Here is a 14,859-nt window from a genome sequence, read left to right as displayed (position 1 = left end):
TAGTTACTTTGGGAGATCTTGCCGGATGCATAAGGGGATGCTCTATGATAATTGAGTAGTGTTCACTATACCCCGTGTCTCATAATCTGTGCAACATCTAATACTGCGCGTAAGGTCAGGGGAGGCTATGGTACGATCAAGACAACTAGCGTAATTGTAGCCTCTTAAAAAGGTAATCGATCCGTCATTCAGCACAACAAGGCCGCATGAGTCTATAGCATTTTCTAAAGACCTGCCTCTAGAATCACTGTGGCTACTGCCCCAGGTAACGTTATGAGCATTGAAGTCCCCGCAGAATATGACTGGTCCTTGAATCCTTTGAAAGAAATGCATGAAAGTTGGCTCAGTAATGCGCGATGCTGGTTGCATGTAAACGCAAACAATGGTCACTAGCAGCTTTTTAAATTGAACTTTACAGGCAACAACCTCAGGCACATCAGAGTCCGAGGAGAAAGGAAGACAGGAAGGTAGATCGCGTCTGACGCATAACATAGTTCGACTGGGGTTCGGAGTTCGTGAAGCTGAGCCTATTACGCAGTTCGAAAGACGGAAATTACGGTCTACACCGGCGTCGTTAAGACACACAACGGGGAACCTGTTTTGCCAAACAAGCTTCCTGAAGTCTACACTCCTAGATCGAACGCCATTCGCATTCCATTGAAATACGGTTGTCTTTCGAAAACAGCAACGAAGAGCATAGACATCACCATACGCTGCTGAGATGATTCCGCTTCACGTGAGACATGCGCAGGTGCTTGTGTTCTCAAAGGGCTGTATGCCTGCTGAGACTCATGTTGGCGGTCAACAACACTTGGCGACGTCTTTCCTTGGCTGCCTTTCCTGCTTGGTTTGCCTTTCATCTCCTGTAAACCATTAGCCCCCATCGCATACGTTTTCTTGCGCTCTGCTGATTGTAACGGAGGAGCTGCTTTCACTGGGATGACAGCATCTAAGTTTGGAGGAGGCGAGCCTTGCTTCGGGGTCCTACCATGTAATATTTCTTGTCGCCGGAGTAATGAAGCCGCTTGATGCTTGGGACATCTAGCCAGGGGCGTAGCCGGGAGGGGGCGCTTAAGGGGCTTCTCCCCGAAATTTTTTCGTGCTGTCAAGCACCGTCGACCAACACAACCCCGACGCCGGAAATCATTCTGGATTTTGTATAGAATGTCTTTCTTTTATGTTCGAAAAGACATTTCGGCACGAATATTGAGAACTCGGGCTGATTTTCACGGCAAATCCCATGCACCTGGAGTCGATCTGCGGAGGCCGTATCCCTTGAAACTTTGTGCTCGGATGGGACTTCTTGTGTTATGCGACTCCAGGTGCATAAAAACCTACTTAAATACGATGTATCTCTTATCGGTTTCACTGTGAACAAGGCTCCCGTATCATGAACCGCGGGAAACGTTATTAAAGTTTCAGTTATCTTGCTCAGTGCATCTTTTCGCGCTTATTGATAAAACTTCAAGGCCGATAACATCGTCACCGCGCGCCGCAAGCTGTACGTGCGAGTGAAAGTGTAGGGGGGAGGGGAGGTAGGTGAGCCGACGATGGTGGATCAGTCTTGTGTGCACAAGGGAGAAAAGCGGGGAGGAAGGGCGCCGCCTTTCGTCGCGTGCGATGCATCGGGAAGAACGGAGAAGGGGGGGGGGGGGCGCCTTATGTTTATGTGATTGCGCAGTATGCTTATTTGCCTTGTTTGATGCACTATGAACAGTGACTTTTGTTTAGATACGTAGATTTATAGGAGACTTATACGTATATATAAATATCTTATTGCGAGCTTTTTTGTATGCACGCAATAAACTTTGTTTCCAGTGTCACTTTTTTGCCCCTTATAAGCTGTATCTTCGCATTTCTAATCTATATTGTGCTGAACACCTGTCTTTTATATGTGCTCTCTGCTGCGTCGATAATTTTGGTGCAATTACAATACACGACCGGTGACAGCTGCTCCTGCGCAACAATACATTGGAACGAAGGATAGCATCATTGAGATTTCTCCCTGGCCGTTGCATATATACGAAGATGCAAAGAAGGTTCTCGAATTTAAAAAAAAATGTATTAAAGTATTTATCCTCAACTTGTTCATTTCATGGCCTTCACGTTTTTCATATGAGCGGTATGCACTCCTTTGCTGGTTTCGAACTAATATAGTTCTAAAGTTCGTGTGATATTTTCCTTTAAATAGACAAAAAAGGTGGGTGCATTTACATCAGTTATTTCTGGCACAATTTTTTGGGACATACGTATATATTATTTTATAAAAAAATACCTGTTTTACATGTCTTTAGAGTGCATAGCGCTCAAGAATTCGTTTGCAGCATCTTTGGCAATAATAATGCAGTTATCATTGGTGTATTTTATCCCTCGATAAATTCTATAAGGAGCCGGCTGAGCTGGAACGCTTCTCTGGACAGATTGATCTTTCGCCAGCTCTTCCTGCAGCGACTACTGCAGCAAAGGCGCATGATCTTGAGTGTGTCCTCCTCGAAATCCATCGACTGTATAGCACAAATGGCCGACATGATCATGGACGTCGGTGCAGCGGTGGCGCAGAGGTAGAGCATCCGCCTCGCGTGCAAGAGGACAGTGGTTCGAATCCCGGTGCCACGCAATTTTCCCTCGGATTAAAAAAAAAATCCGCGTGCAGATAAAATTGCATAAACAGGCCTGGAGTGCGACCTGATCACGGTCAGAACCGGTAACGCTCTCCCTCACCAGAGCAAGATTGGCCACCCTGGTGCAGTACTTGGCCACAACCTCCTATATGAATGCAACAATCAAACCCCGGCCCCTCAGTCCCCAGCAGCTGCATAGCAACTGACCACGGCGGCGGTCACATCTGTGACGCCACAGAGGGTTCCAAGAATCCCTGGGTCCGGACATGCCGCAATTGGAATCTGAACCTGGCAACGTTTCACGCTAGAACGTTATCTAGTGACGCGAGTCTAGCTGTGCTATTGGAGGAATTAGAGGGCAGTAAATGGGATATAATAGGGCTCAGTGAAGTTAAAAGCACAAAAGAACCACATGCAGTGCTGAAAAGCAGGCACGTCCTGTGCTACCGGGGCTTAGCGGAGAGACGAGAACTAGGAGTCGGATTCCTGATTAACAAGGACATAGCTGGTAACATACAGGAATTCTATAGCATTAATGAGAGGGTGGCAGGTTTTGTGCAACTTCATAAGCGTTACAAATTGACGGTCGTACATTTCTACGCTCCTACATCCAGTCATGGTAACCAGGAAGTCGAAAGATTCTATGAAGACGTCGATGGGTAAAGTCAATGGGTAATCGGCGATGGGTAAAGTCAAAACGAAATACACTATACTGATGGGCGACTTCAATGCTAGGGTAGGCAAGAAGCAGGCTGGAGACAAGTCAGTGGGGGAACATAAGTTCTAAAAATATCAGGGGAGTTATTAGTAGAGTTTGCAGAACAGAATAATATGCGGATGATGAATACCTTCTTCCGAAAGCGGGATAGCCGAAAGAGGACGTGGAGGAGCCCGAATGGCGAGACTAAACATGAAATAGACCTCATACTCAGCACTAACCCTGGCATCATACAAGATGTGGACGTGCTCGGCAAGGTGCGCTGCAGTGACCATAGGATGGTAGGAACTCAGATTAGCCTAGACTTGAGGAGGGAACAGAAGAAACTGGTCGTCCTACTGCGGGTCACACTAGACAGTTTAAGTTCGGCGTACGCAGCAAACCGCGGAGGCGTCACTACGCAGGAGCACGTGTGGTATGTTGCGTGCTTCCGCTGCGGGCTCAACGGGCTTTGCGGGACGTTCTCGCGTGTCCACACGGCCATCGACACGGCCTGAAACCGGGCAATCTTTTGTCGCTGATTTAAACTAAAAAAAAATATTTTTTTTCTCAAATTTGCTTTTTCCGACGGCCCGATACATCGGCAAATTTTGCGGCACCTGCCACGTAAGAAAAATTCATCGGCGATTGTGCCCAGTCGCGTAAAATGTCTAATTTCAATATAAAAACTTCGATATAACGAAGCAAATCGCAGATTTTACCGACTTCGTTATATCGAGGTTTGGCCACGGCGGTCGCATTTCGATGGGGACGAAATGGGAAAACACCCGTGTACTTAGATTTAGGTGCACGTTAAAGATCCCCTGGTGGTCGAAATTTCCGGAGTCCTCCACTACGGCGTGCCTCATAATCAGAAAGTGGTTATAAACCACGTAAAACACCATTTTATATCGAGGTTTAACTGCACTTGTTAATTTTAATGTCCTCCTGTTAATAGTTTTGGGAAAAGGCACACTGAAATCTTACTCTATATCTAAAATTTGATAAGTAACTATAAAAGAATACAAGTTCTATGGTGAGAAAGCTGCTGAATGTTAAGCTAAAGGGCATCCCCATTCAGCATGCGAAATTTCAGATTAACATGTGCAGTAGTTTTCACAACAGACAGCTAAAACCAAGGTGGCCCTTTTAATCTACCACCCCTCCTTAAAAGGGCCCCTCACCAGTGGCGGCTTGCACAAACAGTTAATAACGAAAATAATAATGAATTTAGGAACGCGTTCTTGTGAGTACTAGGCGTTGTCTACGAAACATTTAAGAACGCATTTTTAAATTCTTTATTATTCTCGTTATTAAGTGTTCGTGCAAGCCGTCCCAGGTCTGGCCATGTTGAGCTGACAAGCGCAGAGCATACATTGCGCGATAACGATCGTGTCTTCAAAGTTTTACACTGCAGAAAGATCTGAAATTTTCAAAACCGAACGCCGTTTTCCTTTCTCCTCGCGGCCGTTGCACTCCAAGCCGGAGGACGACGTACACATGCTAGTGCGCCTACGTACACGTTTGCACATACTGTGACATCGCTCATGGTGACACGTGACTTCGAGAATTATTCAAGACATTTGTTAATTGTGTAATATGCTGTTTGAATAGACGAATTAAAGCTTAGCGAAATAATAAAACACACAAACCGAATCTCTGCGCAGCAAGAGAGATGTACTTTTGTTTCGTCTGCTTGTTCCCACGTCGTACAGTTGCGCGCGCAGACACCGAAACTATGTCATTCTCTACCATGTTCCAGCGCGGGATCCCGCTCTGTGATCCGCCTGTGTCTGCCTCAGCATTCGTGTAGCACAGACTTATACCGCTAGTCAGGTGTCCTCGTGTACAGCGCGCGAAATCGTGTGCTGCGCGAAACGAGACAATCGCGACAGCTGGCACGCGACACCGTCAGTGGAAGTGCACCGCGTTGCAAAAAAGCGAGGTGAAAAATAAAAATAAAGGCAGGGCTCGTGACGTATGCGTCAAGCGATCCTCGAGGTCCGGTACGGGAGAACGCAGGGAAGGAATTTCGCTTGTAGAGGCCAGACGGGGCAAGTGGAGAGAGCGTCTAAGTCTGTGGTGAAGCTTGCCTCCTGAAATCATGGGTTCACAACACTGAAATATTTATATCCCGGCTATTAATGAGCCATTTGAAAATTTTTTGCGGCAGAATGCTCCCTAGGGGACACGTAAGAACTGTCAGCGCATAACCAAAATTTGCTATGAGGTCTGGTAATGGGCCCTTTAAGGAAGACAAACAACAAAAGGCGTGGTGCCTGGTTGCAATGCTGATAAGTCAACAATATATATAAGGATGAAACCTTTCAAATGCCCAAATGACAACCAGGAATTCTTTTGCTGCAGAACCAGTTTATGCCTAGGTCGAATATAGGTAACCCACAGACTTCCACTACCAGAAATAGAAGCTGCATCAATCGTCATGGCCACGCGAAACTTGCCTGCTTCAGGCCAACTTGGTAGCCATTTCTGATCCACTTACCCCTCTGACAGGAAGTTAATGGTGTTGCAGACTTTTGCTACCCCTCATCTCACTTTTCGGTGGCAAAGTTCAGTGGCTTTCTTGAGACTGGCTCTTGATCTCATGAAAACGAAAGATTAAATAAAAGCAAAAATACAACCAATCAAAATCAATACAGAGGAAAGAAATGAAAACCTTAAGGCCTGATTTTTACTGATTTGATTGATAGCCTAAGCTTCGTATTCTAGAACGTTTCTCTTCTCAAGACTCCAGCATGACTCAAGTAAGTACGTAGACGATAGAAGCACCTCTCGACAGAAGTGATGACTACACTTCATTGACATTCCACAGCAATTCTTGAGAAGCATAGCGTCTTCTTCAGTCGAGGGGTAATCGATTCGGTGAAGTGGAGGAAAAGATTCAAGTCAAGGATTGTTTGTGAATGCAGCGGTAAATCTCATTAACCAACAAGAAAATGCTGAATGGCATCGCAAACTTTCCTGACCCTGTGCCCAAGAGTGGAGGCCCCTAAGAGTAGTAAACTAGGAACATTCAAATCTAATCAAACAAAACTAAAAGGTGTTTCTAACGTTTTTCTTTTTTTTTTTGTTAGAATTGAAATATGCTTCACAAGCAATGAAAAAAAAAAATTGTCTGTTGTCACCTCTTCCCCACAAAACGAACAGTTGTGAGGATGCCAGACCAGCTCTCTGTAATTGGCATGGCTTCAGGGAGCATACGCTCTTCTTCATTAGTAGTAGTGCGTGGCTACTGCTAGCTCACTCCCTGAAACAATTGAAACACTCATTAACATACACAAATGCAGTGATGTATCAAACACTTAATTTTGCAGATGCATAGTGCAATATAATTGGATACAAAGACATGTGTCTCTCAATTTACATGCTATACACAGGTGCATTTTTGGCCCTTTCGTACATATATGCTTACGGAAACTCACATCTTGAAACGACTGAAATGCTCAATTACCATCATAAATGTGTGTCAGAATGCTTCTACACATCTTTCTCCACTCCTAAACTTGGGAGTCGCCCTTCGCTTGTCCATTGACCCAGATGGTGCGGGAGCTAGAGAAACCTTACAGCTCACGATTCGATTTCCACTCCGCAGGGAGGCATCTGGCTTAGCTGTGTTTCACAACACATAGATCCGTCTTGAGAAACCACTGCATCAACGAAAGCGTTAATTGGACCAAATTGGGCAACAGTGCAAGAGAAAGCTTTAAGCAGACAGCCTTTGGAACGAGCAAGAAACTTAGCGATCCTGCTAGCCGTGCAGAATGGGTCTACACATCGCCAAACACATGCTAGTTGCATACCTCTGTGTGGTTGCTTCTGATGTTTCTGCAGCGTTCAAGCATGAGGCTCAGCTTCTGCTGCGGTAACCTACTTTAGTGAAAAAATAAATTAGCCCTAAATTTATTTTTCTGCAAGACTATAGTTGTTGCACTCTGCTATGTAGCCATGTTTGCGCTTTGCAAGGACAGTGCCAAGAATGGTTGCTGGCTCTTGTATGATTCTGGTGGCAGAGTCATAGTGCTGTAGTACAGGTGGAGGCATAATGAATGTACCTTGAATGCAGCGTCACATGCAAGAGATCACAAAGACGGATCATTGGCATCATTTAACAGTCCTGCCAGAGGCTACATAATTGAGGCAAAATTGTAAACAAAGCATCTGAATTAAGAACAGAGGCTGATGAAGCGCAGATTTCTCTGGGTGGCTTTGGCTTGGGGAACTTGGGGACAGCGTGAAGTTTCGATGCGTCAGGAAGGAGTCCGTCTTTAGATAAGACTTTGCCAAGAATCACGAGCTTCTGCGTCATGAAGTGGTATTTTTTCAGGTTTGGTTGTAGGCCAGTAAGCACAAGTGAACCAAGCATATGGACAGTCTGCCCAGCACAACCTCATCTGAGAGGTCATGTGCTGGGCCAACTTTCGCAGGCACGGGGGAGAGAAAAAAGCAAAGAGGATGGTTTCACAGAGTGTTGACTTGAGAAAGCTGGCAGCGCGCTGTCCTGCTCCCTTCTAGTGGTTCCTTTCTTTGTGCAACGCATTGACGTTTCTTTTGCTACCCTACAGCAGCTAGACAGTGACTCAAATAGTGCTAAGGACAGTTTACATAATGCAGGAAGGGGCTTTTGAAAAAATATGAGAGTAAATCAATATCAACACATTTTTTTCTTTTTTTTTTTTATACGTGTACTGTGAATCCTGTTTGTTTTTCTCAATGCCATCCTGCAGGTCTTACAACATAGTCATTGTGACAGGCCTGCCGGTAACAGTATTAGAGCTTTATTAAAATGTTGTTGAGGGCTAGTTGTTTCATCTTTTGAACTGTGCTCAAACTACGGGGCTGCAACAAGGACACATAGAGACAAATATGACAGAACAGGGGCTTGTTCTGTGGTACTACGTATGTTTCTCTGCGTGTCCTTGTTTCAGTCGCGCTGTTTGAACATAGTTTTAAAGCATTAGTGCCTCTCGGTTTTTACTTTTTTTTTTCCTAACATCAACAGCTTATTTAACCAGTGTAATCTTAAGTCATAAAGTAAGATGAAAGCTACAAGAGATTCTACAGTGAAGGGGTCTTGATTAACCAAGAGCACCCCTCAGCTGAAACTGAATTGAAATCTTGCAGCATGAGCATTATTACGCTTCGCATTTACTGGAACGCAGTTGTTTCGATTGGGAATTGAACCTATAACGTTGTGCTTGGTGACAGAATGCCACAGATGCTGTGAGCATTGTATTCAACATCAAACTACCAGGACAGCTTTCACTGTATGGAGACAGAGACGTGTGATCTCAACTCTCTTCTTTTAATGCAAACAAGCAGCAATTTTTTTCTTTGCAACTTCCTATACTAGTATTATACTGTATTCTTTCAGCCTGGCTGCAGTGCTACTTAACAGCTGCATCTCGCAGAAAAAAAAAAAAGGAAGAAGAAAATCCTATGCGCCATTCCCCGCAGCAGCGGCAGAACTTCGCCTGTACATATTTATAGTGCGGTGAGGAAAAAGGCAGATAGAAGTGACGGCTGCAGCGCCCGCAGCGTCCAGGCATCTGTAAAACAAGCCTAGGGGAACAACGGCACCACAGAGTTGTGGCCAACAGCGTCCTGGAGCGCGGCCAGACGCAGGTGTGGTGGGTGAGGCCGAGGGGAAGGAGGGCCAGGGGTGCATCACAGGTTGTCCTTATGCCACACCCAGCGTCTCGAGGTGTGGTCAAAGGCATGTGTTGTCCATTGCTGCTGCAACAGCTGGTACCGCTCCACGCTCAAGTAGAGTGGCTTCCCTCGCCTGCGTGCATGTACGCCACACCGAAAACATTTTGAATCAACATTTGGATTCAAATCCCGCCCTTTTAAATGGGAGCGAAAAGATAAGAGACATGACAAGGGCAGCATGGTCCAAACAGCTGAATTTGGAGCCTTCAAGTACGCTTGAACTTAAACACAACACAAGTGGGCTACGTGAGACACCCGGTGGGTGCTTATGTGCGCCGACCACTGCAATGTCACAAGTGCCTAAAGCTAGGCCACGTGAGCGCTGTCTGCACAGGCCAGATGGCATGCCTCCACTGTGCCAGCAGCCATGACATATCTTCGTGCACAGTAAAGGAAATGAAATACTCGAATTGTGATCGACCAAGGGTTGTCCAAGGATTGTCCTAAACAGAAAAATGAGATAAACATACTGAAGCAAATGAGCAAGACAAGTATGTCCCACAAAGAGGCGGCAGTGTCAGTGCAACACCAGAGAAGACGATCTCGTTGTCAACGTAGACAAGCTGTAGGTCTAAACGAGAGCTTCCTGGCTCCAATTCGCAGGTTCAGCAGAAGGTAGTTGATCGACATCGATGGATCTCTCCGAACCATTGCTTCAAGTGAGCCCTGAAAGCCCGGAATCTAATGTACGGCTACACTTGCTGCCGTGCACATGAGCCTTAGACTGTCAGCGCGAGCAAGGACAGTGCACTGAAAAATCACCATGGTATTCTGCCATCAAAGCCATGCTGCGACAAATAATCGACGCTCTACAGCTGCTACTGTCTGGTTTAAATACGCCAGTTGCGCTAACAGCGGCAAAAATTCTGAGAGCTATAGACAGTCTTCTAGCTACGCTGCAGCAACTTCTACCTTTGCCCGTAAAGATGATGGGTGTGCTGTAAAGTGCACACGTATGCATTATACAGAAACAGTATGCTGTGGAGCCCTCATCAACATCATATTCACCATACCACCACCCTCCTTCCTCTTCACATTCTCTGTCATTCCACCGAACCCCTTTCCCAGCATGGAGTAGCAGGCTGGAAGCACTTCACTCAGGCTGACCTCTCCCCCTTACTGCAATTAAAAATTATCTCTCTAGACATAACCAAGCCATCAAGCCATATATGCAGTAAAAAGTTTGTTAAATCACACACTTGTGAGGTCGACATTTCTATATCTCAACAGCAAAAATTCCTTCACAGGATCCTGAAGCATTACCAGCACCTAATGCTAGGGGGCCACCACCATATGGCACCATGCATGCATGTAACGGTAGCGAAGAACGCCGCAAGTGGAAGAAGAGGCAGAGAAGGGCAAGCAAAAGGATAGAGTAGTAGTGGGTCAGGGAAATAGTTCAATTTTGGAACGGCTGAGATTTGGGTTTGTCGTGTGCTGCTTGGAGCCCATTCAAGGCGCTGGACTCCCGTTACAATATGTGTATATAATGTATGTGTATCAAATGTACAATGCGATTTGTACATGTGTGATGACGTATGCTATTGTGCCAGGCTCTGATGTTAATATGTTTGTTTACAACGGTGCATTGGGTCACAATTGCGAGATAACGGTAATTTCGCATGTGATATTCATCCGCTTTAATGACGCCACTGATGCAACACACATTCCTTTCATCACCGCCACATTATTTTCATGGTAAGCTCATCGTTACTGTTCCAAAAGGCCACTTGAACCTTTTTGGAGCATATCTGTGAGATCATGGGAATGAATGGGGAGCACCAGATGTGGTTTCCACATAGGCAGAACAAATGGCAATGCAGCGCATGCCATTATCTGCTAGGCAGCTGTCATTTTTTGCTGCTTACTTGCAACATTCACATGCAAAAGGATGCGTGAAAATGATAAGGTCATAGTAGGGCAATGTTCTTATTTCTGCTTGTCACAGAGGCTCCAGGTACATGCATGTGCCAGGCGTAGAATTGGTTAACTCAAAATTGTGGAACAAGACGGTTTCACTAAACCTTCAAAAAAGGATCTGGCATTAGATGGGAGCAAGATAAGGAAACTAAGAAAGTTTGTTATAGCGTGGATTTTGCTAAATCACATATGTTGTATTGAGGTTTAGCTGCAGTGGCATATTAACGCGATAGCGTTAAGGAGCTCGTGTCGCAGAAAAGCCGGTGTCGTCGGCGTCGGTGTCGGCGTCGGTGTCGGCGTCGGCGTTTTTGCGGCGTTGACCGTGAGCGATAAATCACGGCAGGCACTCCATAAATAAAAAGCAACTTCCAAGATGGTCTGGATGGGAATCGAACCAGGGTCTCCGGAGTGTGAGACGGAGACGCTACCACTCAGCCACGATTTCGATGCTTCCAAAAGGTACAAACGCGCCTCTAGTGAATGCGGTGTTGCCTTCGAAACGAGCCGTGGAAAGTTATACTGTGGTGTATATAGGTAATTATGAACATGTAACTTACAGAAGTCGCAATTACACGAGTAGCGAAGTGCGTTTCGCTGCATTTCTTCTGCGCTTTCCGCACACGGAGAGCCATCTTGCGGCAAACACAGGAGAGCCCCTCCTCTCCATGTACGGCGCTGGCCCGACAGATGGCGCGCCACGCGCACATTGGAGCTGTCGCGGTTCGGACTCTCTCCCCTGACAACGCTTCGCCTCGCTCCCTCCGCAGAATCAAGCGTCCTTCCTTTCTTTAGATCACTATCTCTCTATCTCTCTGCCCGTGCCGATCACGGCGTTGGGCTGGCGTGCATCATTTCCCCCTCCGGGATACCGAGTTCTTTGGTTCGCTCCGCTTGCTCAGGCGCACGTTTCATTGCTGCGCCGAACGCCGCGTTGCTCGACCATATGGCTCGACGCTCACCGCGTCTGATGCGGGGCGCCTCGTAAGTGATGGCTGCCCTGTAGCCCATTGTCTTACACCCATTGGCGGGTCGACGGGAACGCTATCGCATTCCACTCTTGAAGGCGAAGCTTAAGCGTCCTCCAATTTTTTGTACACCTAGCTATGACCAACAACAAAACAATATATTTACAAAATTTGTAACTCATTCTACACTACACGTATAAACTACATGTATACACACATACAGCTGCGAGTGCTGGCTAAATTTATGTCAAAGCACTACACAAGGGCACGGCAAGGCGCCATTAGCACTGACCACAAGTCACCTGCTGCAAAGCCGGGTGAATGTGCACCCATGGTCTACATTCCTGTGTTTTCTTCAACAGTGGACAGCACTGTACACTGCTCTTCTTTTTACAAGCAATTTGAACTGCAAAACAAAAAATGCAACCTCCTGTAGCTGCAATGTTCTCCACAATGAAGTCATTTTTCCTGTCACAAAGACTGACATTGTGGAGTTTCTAGAAGGATAACTTCACTGTCTAGGTTGTTTCGTACTCACTTGAGGTCTCTGTCCTCTTCACCAAAGCTGTCGAGGTAGACGGAGCCCCAGAGGCAGGCCCGCTTGCCTCGTATCACAATCACTGTCGACGAGTTCACCGCCAAGTAGATGGCCGTGCCCGCGCCGCAGTTAATGGAGTGCTGCACGGCGCAGAAAACAGAATACGCAGACAAATAAGCTGTTTAACTTGCACTCAAGGCCACACAGAGAACAAGAAAAACACAAGAAACCATGCTGTAGCACAAAGTGCCCGTGGTAATGCCAAATCGCCACAATGAACATAGTGACGTTGCTTCTAGGGCCTTGACGTGCAATCTGCGTACGGTTAAACTTTAAGAACAAACTAAATGTTTTAGGTACTGTATGTAGAGCCCTGTTAATAGGTGACCGGCAAAATACATGCCCATACATTTTTACTGATCACAATGTTGCCTAACTCCAGTACCAGTAATGCGAACAGCACAATACATCTTACAACCTTCCATTATGATCCCATGGAACACCTAGTAGTATAAGAAGCACATCGGCCTGCCCAGGCAAAGTGTGAGTTTGAAATATTTGAAGGCCATTTTTTTCTTTTTTTTTAAATGATTATATATTCAGGACACTAAAATAACCGACTATAGTACTGGCTTGGGCCAAATAATGGTAATAGCAGCTGTCTTTGTGAGCTTCGAGCATCCATTCGTTTGATGCTGTGATCTCAGAGCAGTAAACATACTCAAGACCGATGTTTCTTCTCTCTCAGTGTTTCATGTACTTGAGAAAACCTGGCTCCTATATATGTCACTGACAACATTATTACTGCAGTGTAATGCAGACTTTCTTCCTTTTGTAAAATGTTCCTAATTACAAAGAAAAATCAAAACAACAATTTTACAATAAGCAGTAAATATACATTAAAAATTTTTTTTACTGCCATACAAAATATATTTCAAGTTTTGAGAGCCAGAACTGCTGCCCACTAGTACGTCTGCTGGTGGTGGGCAAATAGTCATGACATTGAATACTTCTAATAGCTTATTTGATTCCATTTACATTTTGCTACTACAGTTAAACCTGGATGTAACAAGCCTATATGTAACGAATTCCTGGATTTAACGAAGTTTTTGAATTCCCCAATGCTGCCCCCATTGAAGCCCATGTATTTTCGACCTTGATGTAACGAACGCGTTGTGGCGGTTAGCCTTGATGTACCGAACTCCCAAAGCTGATCAGTCATTACGTTTTGCACTTTTAAGGAAAATTCGGCCGAAGAAATGCTCTAGATTATTGAATATTAATATTGTAAGGAGCCAGCAGCTACGCAAACGCCAGGGATTGCCGCGACCGAGCAAAGTTAGCGATGATGATGATGATGGCGGCAACTAGCGCCGCTCCGTGCCTAACGTAGCAGTCTTTTCAGGCTTTGCTTGTCTAGCGTGACGCGAGGTGGCATTGGTATCGGCAGCTGATTTCTCTTTCAGATTTATTTTGTTTCGTACGGATTTGAGGACAAGCATTCTTATTTAGTGATTTTTATTTGTTTCAACGGCTTAGACGCACTTATGTGTAAGATTTCACTTGAAAAGCAACGCTGATAGCCGGTTCTTTCATTGCCAGAGCGCGGGAAGGGAGAGGGACGATGACGAACGACACTCCATGACGAACGACATGCGTCACTTTTTTTTCTTTCTCTGTGGATGCGTTGCATTCGCCATTTTGAGTGTTGTCCTGCGTTCTGCACGTGTGCGTGTGTCAACTGTGCCCTGGTACTGGTTTGTCCGACTTGTTTTGGAGGCGCTAGGCCTGCCTGTCGGCGTGTAGTCGTGCGTCTCCGCTTCTAACTACGTCGTCGGTTGGTCGTGATGAGTTCTGCTGCCAGAAAACGAAAAGTTCTATCTTTTGAAGACAAACTCGCAATTTTAAATGCTGTCTCCGCGGGCGAGAAGAAGAAGGACGTTGCCGCCCGTTTCAGCATTCCAGCGAGCACACTATCAACGATTTTGAGTGCGGAACACAGCATCAGAAACGCAGTGGAGTCGGGAACAAGCTCGAAGAAAAAAAGACTGAAGCTGTCCACATACACTGATGTGGACAAGGCAGTGTTCACGTGGTTTTTGGACACGAGAGCCAGAAATGTACCCATAAGTGGTGCGATCTTGCAACAGAAGGCAAAGGATTTTGCCTGTATCTTGGGCCATGATGATTTCAAGGCAAGCAACGGGTGGCTGCAGGGATTTAAGAGCCGGCATGGTGTCGTCGGAAGAGTAATCAGCGGCGAATCTGCCTCCGCAGACAGCGATGCTGCTGCTTCGTGGGTGGCTGACGAGCTGCCTGGAATCCTGAGTCGCTTCGAGGCGGCTGATGTCTACAATGCCGATGAGACGGCTCTATTTTATCAGATGC

At 46.0% G+C, this 14,859-nt stretch overlaps 1 protein-coding gene across 2 annotated transcripts in view; it reads right to left on the bottom strand.

Annotated features, from left to right (window-relative positions):
* Positions 1–8,627: 8,627 nt before the first annotated feature.
* The window catches only part of Ubr3 (Ubr3 ubiquitin ligase), a 170,354-nt gene continuing 164,122 nt past the window's right edge, over positions 8,628–14,859 (bottom strand). For both annotated transcript variants that reach the window (XM_070532285.1, XM_070532286.1), the window contains 2 exons: positions 12,472–12,611; positions 8,628–9,121 (listed from right to left, as the gene is read on the bottom strand). In XM_070532285.1, coding sequence (XP_070388386.1) covers positions 9,004–9,121; positions 12,472–12,611 — 258 coding nt within the window. In that variant the 3' untranslated portion in view covers positions 8,628–9,003. The remainder of the gene's footprint in view (positions 9,122–12,471; positions 12,612–14,859) is intronic.

The sequence above is a fragment of the Dermacentor albipictus genome, chromosome 1 (assembly GCF_038994185.2).
Source record: "Dermacentor albipictus isolate Rhodes 1998 colony chromosome 1, USDA_Dalb.pri_finalv2, whole genome shotgun sequence".
Taxonomy (NCBI): domain Eukaryota; kingdom Metazoa; phylum Arthropoda; class Arachnida; order Ixodida; family Ixodidae; genus Dermacentor; species Dermacentor albipictus.
Note: the sequence above shows the minus strand (reverse complement) of the source record. Positions and strands in the feature narration are given on the sequence as shown.